General features: G+C 43.8%; 1 protein-coding gene across 1 annotated transcript; it reads left to right on the top strand.

Moving 5' to 3' along the window:
- Nucleotides 1-398: 398 nt before the first annotated feature.
- On the top strand, nt 399-7264 carry SELE (selectin E). Its single transcript, XM_008695898.2, has 12 exons — nt 399-500; nt 1065-1451; nt 1947-2054; nt 2449-2634; nt 3429-3614; nt 3721-3909; nt 4853-5041; nt 5156-5344; nt 5554-5730; nt 6225-6335; nt 7089-7110; nt 7216-7264. The coding sequence occupies exons 1-12, from the start codon at nt 464-466 to the stop codon at nt 7262-7264; spliced, it is 1830 nt and encodes a 609-aa protein (XP_008694120.1). The 5' UTR covers nt 399-463.
- The last annotated feature ends 3685 nt before the right edge of the window (nt 7265-10949 follow it).

Here is a 10949-nt window from a genome sequence, read left to right as displayed (position 1 = left end):
TCAGAACTGCTAAGCGGCACGAGACAGAAGCAGCAACGACACAAACAGGAATCCCACGGGCACCAAAGCCACCACTTCACAGAACAGTAAGTGCAAAGAATCTTTACAAGGGTGGGCTTGAAACAGGATTGTCAATACGAATAGAGATGCAGAAAGCCTTTTGATAAAAGACCTCTGTGGGTTCTTGTTGTATCTGGACTCGTTAAACTCCGGCTTTTCTCTTTCACCCAAATGATGAAAATCTTACATTGTATGTATGTATTCTTTCCGGCCGACTTCCTTGAAACAAAGATGATGGCACTGTTATCCTTTACCTAAAATCTTATGGTGCTGCTGAAAACATCACCGTAGAAGGATCTCAGTGACCGGCTACCTCACATTTCTTTCTGTAACGAATTTTTCACTTTTCCCCCCAGAAAGACATTTCAAGACGGATCTTTTGATAAAAAGAGCCCTAGAAGTCATGATCGCTTCACAGCTTCTCCCTGCTCTCATTCTTGGTAAGTCAATGTCATTCATCAGACCAGGGTTTCTCGTCCTGGACACTAATGGCATTTCGGGCAGGATCATTCCTCCTCGTGGGGTCCCCAAGCATTGTAGGATGTCTAGCAGCATCTCTGGCCTCTCTGCACAATGTGTTCCACCCCGGGTTAGGGGCAATTTCCCTCTTTGTGTCTCAGCTTCCTAATGTGCAAAGTGTTGATCATAAGTCTCCTATTTCCCAGAGGCATTGCGAGGATCCAGTGTCGTGGAAAGGGCCTCAGACAGTGCTTGGTGGTGTGTATTAAGGGCTCCATAAGCTTAGTTATTCTGATTATTATCTACTGCAGTGGATATACTGATCGACTGTGGTGGGTGTGTGCAGGGAGCTCAACCACAAAAGATACGCACAATAAACGGTAGTTTCTCCATCTATACCCCTTCATACTTTGGAAAAGGTGAAAAAAATTCAGGTCATTCCAAAGGCCACTGGCTGAGGACTATAAAGCCATAAAAAGCCCATTTAATAGAGTCAAACTACAGCAGGACTAACCTTCCCATGCCTTTCACACTTTCCCCTTTAGCGCTTCTCCTGTTTAAAGAGAGTGGAGCCTGGTCGTACAATGCCTCCACAGAAACCATGACTTTTGACGAAGCTAGTGCTTACTGTCAGCAAAGGTACACGCATCTGGTCGCGATCCAAAACCAAGAAGAAATTAAATACCTGAACTCCGTGTTCAGTTATTCACCAACTTACTACTGGATCGGAATCAGAAAGGTCAATAAGCAGTGGACCTGGATAGGCACCCAGAAGCTTCTGACCGAGGAAGCCAAGAACTGGGCTCCCGGCGAACCAAACAATAAGCAAACCGATGAAGACTGTGTGGAGATCTACATCAAGAGAGACAAGGACACGGGCATGTGGAATGATGAGAGATGCGACAAAAAGAAGCTTGCCTTGTGTTACACAGGTATGGGGCTCGAGGCAGCCGTGGGAGGGGTTTCAGGCTGTGGGCATCTTGACAAATTGTTGACAGTATGCAAAACCTGGTCTCTACTATGGTAATGTTATGTTCTAAGAAATACGATTTTAAAACATTCTGTTTGGCAAACTTTATCTTTTCGCTTCTTTGCGTGAATGTAGGCAAGAACGCATGTATATATGTAGGTCAATACATATGTAGTGCATGCATGTTTTAGTCATTTATTCGTAGAAGGAAAACTATCTTTAGAGTTTGTGATAAAGGGAATTTTCTATTTTTGATGCCAGTGCGAGCTGTACCCCTGACACCCGCACATCAACATCAAGGTTTAACATAACTGAGCTTAAACCCCGGGGAGCACTTCCGTTAAAATCTCTGGCGGTCCCTATAATCGGTGACATCTCTGTCGCACACCATTGATCCTAAACCCAAGGGAACACCTTCTAAGCACAATGACGATCCTCCTCATTGTGTTTTCCGCAGCTGCTTGTACCCCTACATCCTGCAGCGGCCACGGTGAGTGTGTGGAGACCGTCAACAACTACACGTGTGAGTGCTACCCCGGCTTCAGTGGACTCAAGTGTGAGCAAGGTAGGTCCTCGTCTCACCTGTCCCTTCCCTTGGATTGGTAGTACCGTCCCGTGTCCCAGCTGGCTTGGATGTCAGGTGTGCATGTCCCCGCTTCCCTGGGGCATGTAGCATCTAGTGGGGCTTAAGAGCCGAGGCCATCACACCCTGGCTTCAAATCCCCAATTTACCACTATGACTTACGGCACCAGACCAGGTAGTTAAGCTCCCTGAGTGCCAGCTTTCTCCCTGTAAAATGAGGGCAATAATAGCATCAACCCCAGGGGTTAGGCCTATGTGAATGAATGCGTAGTGCCCGGCACAGAGGAAGCATTCAGTAACAATAGTCACAGTTTCCAGGGCGCTCTCCCTTTGTGCTGGGTGACACAGAGCGATCTGATGTGGTTTCTCCTTTCAGTTGTGACCTGTCAAGCGCAGGAAGACCCTGGGCATGGAAGCCTGGTTTGCACCCACCCGCTGGGGCACTTCAGCTACAATTCTTCCTGCTCTGTGAGCTGTGAACAGGGTTACCTCCCAAGCAGCACAGAGGCTACGCAGTGTACTTCCTCGGGGGACTGGAGCACTCCTCTTCCAGCCTGCAACGGTACGTCTGTCTCCGAATGCACACAACACTCTCTAACTCATCCTTCGTGACCTTGGGTTTTTTTTATCCAACTTATAACATTTTCAAAACTCTAGGGCAAGTTCTTTTGTTGTTTTTAATAAGACTTCTTCTCCCAGCCAATATGTGTGGCCAGTAGGCTGCCTGCTTGGTTTGAGAGAGGTTTGTAGAAAAACCACTGTGTTTGAGATGGGCGGTTCTGAGGCTCCGGTGACTTGTAAGAGAGTGCCCCCAGCGCTGGCGGCACACTCAGGGAATCTTCCCGACGTCTCCCGCTTGGCCTCTCTCGATGCAGCAGATGAATTGAAGATCATGGGAGTCGAGCTGCCCTGACAGCTCTTTTTCTCTCCCGGGCTTATCTTTCCAGGCTGGAGATGAAAACTTTTTGCCTCCAGGTCCTGCTGGGCTGACATAAATGAATGTCCTGTGTATGTCAGTATTTTTGTTATCACGACTCGTCATAAATCCTGATCGAGAATCTGGTTTTTTCTTTGTTTTTGCCTTATGTAAAGTAGATCAGAGACACGATGAGAGGTATGATAACATAGAACAGAGACGACTCAGCATAGTCAAAGTATAAATCAATCAGAGAAGATGAAAATATTAATTAAAAGCATAAAAGCTTTATAGGGTGAGTGCATGTCCCCAAGAATTAACTTAGAACGTTGGGATCACCGTTTGAATGTTGCCTCCTTGCCCTGTTACAAATTTCAACTCACTAGGAAGTGAACATATCATTCTTCCGTAAAATTCATGGTGCTCTTTCAAATCCCCAGTGGTTGAGTGCAATGCTTTGACAAAGCCTGCCAATGGCACCATGGACTGTCTCGAAAGCTCTGGAAACTTCCCATGGAACACAACTTGTGCCTTTGAGTGTGAAGTAGGGTTTGAACTAATGGGACCCAAGCGCCTCCAGTGTACCTCATCTGGTGACTGGGACAACAAGGAGCCAACGTGTAAAGGTAGGGTTGCTCCATGTCAAGATTTACTGTAAACATTCTTTTTCTCAACCTGTACTTGAAGTGGTCAGGCCAGACCTGCTAATGTACATGGGTGCCTATGTTACAGCTGTGACGTGTGAGGCCATCGGCCATCCTCAGAATGGATCTGTGAGCTGTAGCCACGCCCCTGCTGGCGAGTTCACCTTCGGGACCTCCTGCAATTTTACCTGCGAGGAAGGCTTCCTGGTGCAGGGGCCAGCACAACTTGACTGCACCACACAAGGGACATGGAGTCAGCAAGTCCCAGTTTGTGAAGGTAAGCCCGAGAGCTTCTCCTTTACACACCCCCTTTCTTAAAGGGCAGCAATCTTCAAACTAGGGCAGTTAAAATGAAACCAGATGCCTACTTGGACTAGACTAATCAGATTTGGTGGGCAACATGCATCTTATGTTTTTGAGGTTCATATAAAAGAACCAGTACTTATCCAGAGAAAGGATTGTATGTACTAAGAGTGGATGCTTTCCTGGTTTCTTCACTGTGCTGTGCTAATATGGCTTTGCAGGCACCGGCACGAAGTAGGCTGAAGCCTTCATCTAAGGGAAAATCACACGAGAACACTTAAAAGTAGGATTATGAGAACATGACTTGATTTTAAAACTCTTGTAATACTTTTCTTCTGAAACTGCTCGTAACTAGCAGTGATGAGAATGTACCAAGTGTAGTGTCATATATGAAGACACCCTTCATACATACATAAGGACTAAAATCTAACTCACTTTAAAGCAAGAGCAGTGATGTTGAAAACAAGCAGTTTTCATTATCACGTACTGGTATTTTTGTCGCCAAATATAGCACAGAACGATTTCCAGTGGTAAGAAGCCACAAGACCAAAACCAAACTGTAAAGCAGACACATTTTATGCACTGCCTTCTTACTTTCCTTTTGTGTTTTGGCATCATCTGTCAGCATCCAGGACCCATAATTTGCTCTCTGACTACATAAAATCTTTGTCTTGACTGTACTTTCTTTCAAATGACAGAACAGAGCTCAGGAACCACTGGTTCTATTAAAGGCTGTCCTTCACTCTCAATGAAGGGATTGGCATTCAAAGAAAACACAGTCCTCTTCCCATGGAGTAATGAAGAGTCTTGAGATCTCTGAGCATTGCTTTGTCCAAAATGAATGGGTGCATTCATCAAATGCTAAGGACTCTCCAGTTCCACTGTAATATTTTCTGACCATCATTTTGGTGTCTCAGCTTTTCAGTGCAAAGCTTTGTCCAGCCCGGAGAGAGGCTACATGAGTTGTCTTCCTAGTGTTTCTGGAAGCTTCCAAAGTGGGTCCAGCTGTGAGTTCTTCTGTGAGAAGGGATTTGTGTTGAAGGGATCCAAAAAACTCCAGTGTGGCCCCACAGGCGAATGGGACAGCGAGGAGCCCGCATGTGAAGGTAGTTTTTGTTCTATTTTAAGATAAAAACTGTTGAAGAGCTAGCGACTTGATTACATGAGAAAACTGTTGCTTTCTGACACAGACTTCTAATGCATTCACTCGTATCTTCCAGCTGTGAAATGTGATGCTGTCCGGCCGCTCCAGCACGGCTCGGTCAGGTGCGCCCATTCCTCTACTGGAGAATTCACCTACAGGTCGTCCTGTGCCTTCAGCTGTGAGGAAGGCTTTGAATTACATGGGTCAGCTCAGCTCGAGTGCACATCTCAGGGACAGTGGACACAGGATGTCCCCTCCTGCCAAGGTAGGACTGAATTTAGACTTTAAGGAGTTAGGTCAAATACTTTGTATGTGTCTGAAGCTAGATTGTCCCATGGGGCTCGACCCTAATTTCCTATATGCTGAAAACTAGGTAGTGTTCACAAGTTACATCTATGGATGACTTTTCAGCCAGTTTTAGGCATTTTCCAGGAGACTTTTGTTAACCTCTACCCATGTGCCTGTCATTTGCAGTGGTACAGTGTTCGAGTCTGGCAGTTTCTGGAAAGCTGAACATGAGCTGCAGCGGGGAGCCTGTGTTTGGCGCTGTGTGTGCGTTTGTATGTCCTGAAGGATGGACACTCAATGGGTCGGCAACTCTGACGTGTGATGCGACAGGACACTGGTCTGGGATGCCGCCCACCTGTGAAGGTGAAGCACTGATTGGGGCTGGCTGTCTGGGGGACTAGACAGAGGAGGGGAAAGTACCGAACCATTCATTATGCTCAAACCAGAAAGTTCCCAAGGTTGAGAAGCTGGTGAATATTTAATTTTATGGCAGTAGGCAGAAAACAGAAGAGGTGACATGTGGATGGAACAGGTAGCATTCTAAATGGAAAAAGGGGGGCTAGAGATCCAAGTAGGGAAAAGGAAGACAAGTAAGGAAGAGAGCACGCGTGCAGTGTTGACCGAAGTGCAGTGGGTTCCGTGAAGAGCTTGGCAGGTTAGAGGTCTCCTGGCAGTGGCGGGAGACAAGCTGCCACAGGTGGTTTGGGCCCATCTCAGAGGCCTTTAGTACCTACCATGTCTCCTTCGTATGTATCGAAGTAGACAGCTCATCGGTGTGCAAAGGAAAGGGCAAATGGACAGAACAGAAAGACTTGAGATTCAGTTCCTTCTGTGACAGTTCATCCCTGTTTCCCTAGCTCCCACTGAGTCCAACGCTCCCCTGGCAATCGGACTCACTGCTGCTGGGACCTCTCTCTTGACATTAGCCTCGTTTCTCCTCTGGCTCCTGAAACGCCTGCGGAAGAGAGGTAAGGGAGCTTGGAAGCATACTCCAAAAATGTTTTTGAAACACGTATTTATTTTTCTCATTGATGAGTCATGTTCTGTCTTGCACATGTAAACGGTAATTAGATTCGAGTTACTAGATAAACACTAATAAACAGTATAATTGAGCCGTGGTCTTAGAGTTTATAGTACAACTCCAAGTGGGAAGAGTTTTAGGAAATATCAGTGTTAGTTAACGGTGGACAGCTCCAAGGGATGCCGTCCACAGGGAATTCTGTGGCTCCCCTGGAAGTTGTGCAGTGAGGCTATAAGATTGTGCTCCCAGGAAATGGCTACAAAGTTTCCAAAACATTTATTTGGAATACAGCCTTAAACGTGGGAGTATCTCCTGGGGACTCCGCAAACATCTAGACACACTCACGGTTTGTTTGGCTCTCGGAATATTTAATTTTTTTTGAATTAAGTTCTGACATTTATAAAATGGGGAATCTCACATAAAATCTAGATTTGCAATGTCTCATGGAAAACGGGCAGATGAACTCGGCAAGCTGAGCCTGCCGCTGTCATTAGCATTAGGAAGCTGCCTGGCCCTTAGGATGACTGTGTGCTTTGCACATTACCTCCATTGCCACCAAGCTGTGTTTGCGCTCTGATTATCACAGGGGCCCTGAGGTGTGGAGCTTGCAGTCCCTGGTGAATAGAACCATATTGTTTCTGAATGTGATATGTCCTTGAAAGTCTTTCAGTGCAAATTAATGGTTTTCTTTTTCTTGCAGCAAAGAAATTTGTTCCTGCCAGGTAAGTTGCATTCTTGTCCAAAGCATGCCATTGAATGTTCTACACATTTTTCTCTGTTCACGTTGGAAAACAGGACTTAATTTCGTGTTCTCGTGTATTCCACAGCAGCTGCCAAAGCCTTCAATCAGACGGATCCTTCCACATGCCTTTGTAGTCATTTTAAGTCCAAAAGAATCAGGTAAGACTTGAAATCACATATGATTTTGAAAGAACATATCCTCTCTTCATGTTCTGTTGCTCCTTGAGCCCTCCAAACCTGCCAGTTTCCTGGGGGAGAATCACCACCTTCATGGTGTTTTATGGAAAGGTGTTTTATTTCTTTGTAGAAGGAGAGGAAAAGAACAAGATTTGGCCTTTGTAGAGTCCTTGCACTTTTGAAAGTTAATAATAATAATGATGATCGTTAACCCTAATGTGGCTCTTACTATCTTCTGGGAACAGTTCTAAGCTAGGAATTGTATGAGACAGGGACGATTGCTAGATTTCTTATCATATGGATGAAGAAAATGGGGCACAGACAAGTCACATAACGTGCCTAAAATCTCAAAACTAGTGAGCGCTGTAGCCAGAATTCAAACCCAGGCAGTGTGGTTCTAGAATCTTGTTTTTAGCCATTCTGCTCTGCTTTGCGAGAATTTGGAAGTGTCAAGTCCCGCCCCCCCCACCCGAATAGATTTTGTAAATTAATAGACTTTATTTTTTTTTTAGGCAGTTTTTAGGTTGACAAAAAAAGTGAGCAGAAACTAGAGTTCCAACATACCCCCTGACCCTCCTATGTCTTCTGTTATTAACAACTCGTGTTAGTGTGGCATTTTGTTACAACTGATGGGCCAGTAGAGGTATATTATTATTAACTGAAGTCCACAGTTTACATTAGGGTTCCCTCTTGGTGTCCTATATTCTATGGGTTTTGACAAGTATATAAGGACATGTATCCACCATTACAGTATCATAGAGAATAGTTTCACTGCCTTAACTATTATAGGATTTTGCTGTTCATGTTTGGACTCTCCAGGGACCGTGAACACAGTGGTCTGTTCCAGAAAGTGACTTTTGTTGTTTCTATTAATGCAGAATATTAAGTGTCCTGACGGCATGCATTCCTTGTTTGCAGGAACACAGGTACCTCCAGGGAAACAGAGCAACAATGGCAGAGACAGAAAGGGCTCCTTTGGTCTCTGGTGCTTCTCACCTCCCACATCCGCCACCTTTACAGCTGGGAACATGGCACCCATGAAGACTTCAACGGTCCACACTCTAGTGGGGGAGGCCAGCCTGCCACCAGGAAGACTCAGGTTTCTCTTTCCCGTTCTCAGCATCTGGAAAGTGCTGGCTGATGGAGGAAAAGCATATTCTCTTCCAGACAAAAGTGAAGAGACTCTGGCTCTGGAATGTCAGAATTCCTGTTCTAACTCTCTCCCCTCTCACTGTGAGACCTCAGTGGAGAAACACAGTATTTTGTGGTATTGTTTCTTTCTTTTGCCCCTCACTGTGTCTCAACTACTGATTACATGGTTGCTGTCAGGGGGTGAATAATTCTCAGGAGTTTAAGGAAAACAACTTGGCCAAAGATATTCTATCACCAACGTGCGAAAAATGATGATTTTTTAATGCCCGCAGGTGCGTGCATGGGGAAATCCTACTTAATACTCTGTGCGAGGATTACTAAGCACAGTCTTAATCACTTTTATCCCTATGGGATTCAGTGCTTTATAAAGTGTTCTTAGAGATTGTGTTCTTTTATTTGCATTGACTAAAGTACAATCTTCCCTAATTCTTAATTCAGTATAAGTGTTGCAGGGACATGAAAATATGCACACGTTAAGACTATGTCAGGGTGAAAGTTACCTATCTATGGGTTATTAACAGATTCTAATATTATATCTGTAGTAAATTTATTTCAAAAAAGGGCAAATGCTGTCCCCCAGTGATGTATAATGTTAACCAGCGTAAAGTCGTGACCGTTTTACTACAGTTGCTTTTAAAAACATGAGTAGTGGGGCACCTGAGTGGCTCAGTCTGTTAAGTATCTGACTCTCGATCTCAGCTCAGGTCTTGGTCTCAGGGTCATGAGTTCAAGCTCCGCATCGGGTTCCATGCTGGACGTGGAGCCTACTTAAAAAAATAAATGAAAACATGAGTAGTATCATGAGAGCAGAACCTGAATGGCCGTCACTTGCACACCGTCAGCTCTGTTTTCAGACATTTGTGGTTTTCCATGATGAGAAACTTCCATGAGGCCAAGCATTCTGATTTGAAAAAAGTGTAAATGCAAACAAATGAAGGTACACTTTTATGAATATCTTTGTTGAAAAAAACATGTAGGAATATGGATGTGCTTTGCATTTCTACGAAGATGTTTGTCAGATGCAATGCATCAAAGTACAGTTCTTGCATATTACATAAGATTTTAAATTCATGGTAAGAGCTCACCATGTAAAGGATTTGTCCAGTGGATTTTTAAAAGTGAAGACTTTTAATATTTATTCCCTAATTGCGTTATTCTGTGTTCATGAAGAAAGGAGTCTGTATGAATGAGTGTTTATATTTATTTATAAGGGAGGTTAAAATTCCTAAGGAATCTCCAGTTATCTGTTGAATGTTGGCAATGAGAAACTCTTGGCCTGTCCATCGCCAGAGCTTCTCACTCCATCTGGCAAGAGAATCAAAACTCTCCCACACTTTCACTAATTTAACATATGTTGAAAAATCAAAGTTTTGGACAAGTTCTGGCTGCATGTTGGCCAAGGCAAGGCCAAAAGTAAACTGGAAGGAATGCTAAGGGTCAGAAGGTCAGAGATTTTGACAGGGCAAAAGAACTCTGGGAAATAAGGGAGGGAGAAATAACTATTGTGAGCAGGCTACCAAAGGAATGGATTATTATTATTTTCTCTGAAATTGCTCAAATGTTGTAAATATAAATATTTATATATACTGAATGGAAATAGCTGTGTGAAATGTAAATGTGGTCTGCATTTGGGTTTAATAAAGTATTTTAAATTATGATTTAAAATATTTTATAGTTTTTAAAATATGTATTTATTTAAGCTTATGCCATACCTATTTTGTATTTGACATGACAGTACAAAGTTTGATAATAAACATTTTATATTTAGTTCTGCATGTGGGTTCTTTCTTAAAATTTCTATTTTATTTTGATAAAAGTCATATTCCATAAAATTCACCCTTTTTAAGTGTACAGTCCAGTAGTTTTGGTATATTCATAAGATGTTTCGACCAACACCACAACAGAGTTTTGGCTATAATCAAGGGGATTTTGTTCTTCTCCTTACTCTCCCAAAGGCGCCAAATCCTTCCTATTAATAATTCTTGTAATAACCCTTAACCAGCTGTGTTCCATTCTCACCAGCAGCCTCAGAATAGATCCTTATCACAATCCCTGGATTACATGATAAAATCCCCATAAACTCCTTAGTCTCCAGGCTCTCAGTCTGCTGTTGGGAGGGACTATGACACAGCCCACAAGTCACACAACATCTAGTCTTGCCTGTCTCCCATCCTCATTTCACACCATGTCCCTTCAGGCATCGCAGTCCATCCACGTGGAGAGCTGTGTCTGCCCACTTTGGTGCCTTTGAACACATCGGTTTCCTTCACCTGGGGTTACCCACCTTCCCCCTCAAGAACCTCCCATTCTCTGCCTGATTGACTCTTACTCGGGTTTCAGGTTCTCTATTCAAATATCCCTTCATGGCCATTGACTCCTTAGAGTAAGTCACCCCTTTAATGCTCTCACAGCCCATATTTTTCTTCCTTCCTTTAATTCTAATTAACTAATTATTGTGTAATTGCTTAATATCTGTCTTTTCTGCTCGATT

Source organism: Ursus maritimus, unplaced genomic scaffold (assembly GCF_017311325.1).
Source record: "Ursus maritimus isolate PB19 unplaced genomic scaffold, ASM1731132v1 scaffold_2, whole genome shotgun sequence".
NCBI lineage: Eukaryota > Metazoa > Chordata > Mammalia > Carnivora > Ursidae > Ursus > Ursus maritimus.
Note: the sequence above shows the minus strand (reverse complement) of the source record. Positions and strands in the feature narration are given on the sequence as shown.

Excerpts from the sequence above, each read along its gene's own strand:
- SELE (XM_008695898.2), top strand. The coding sequence starts at position 464 with ATGATCGCTTCACAGCTTCTCCCTGCTCTCATTCTTG. Across the intron at positions 501-1,064 it reads TCTCCCTGCTCTCATTCTTG|CGCTTCTCCTGTTTAAAGAG; the intron begins GTAAGTCAATGT and ends TTTCCCCTTTAG. Across the intron at positions 2,055-2,448 it reads TGGACTCAAGTGTGAGCAAG|TTGTGACCTGTCAAGCGCAG; the intron begins GTAGGTCCTCGT and ends TTCTCCTTTCAG.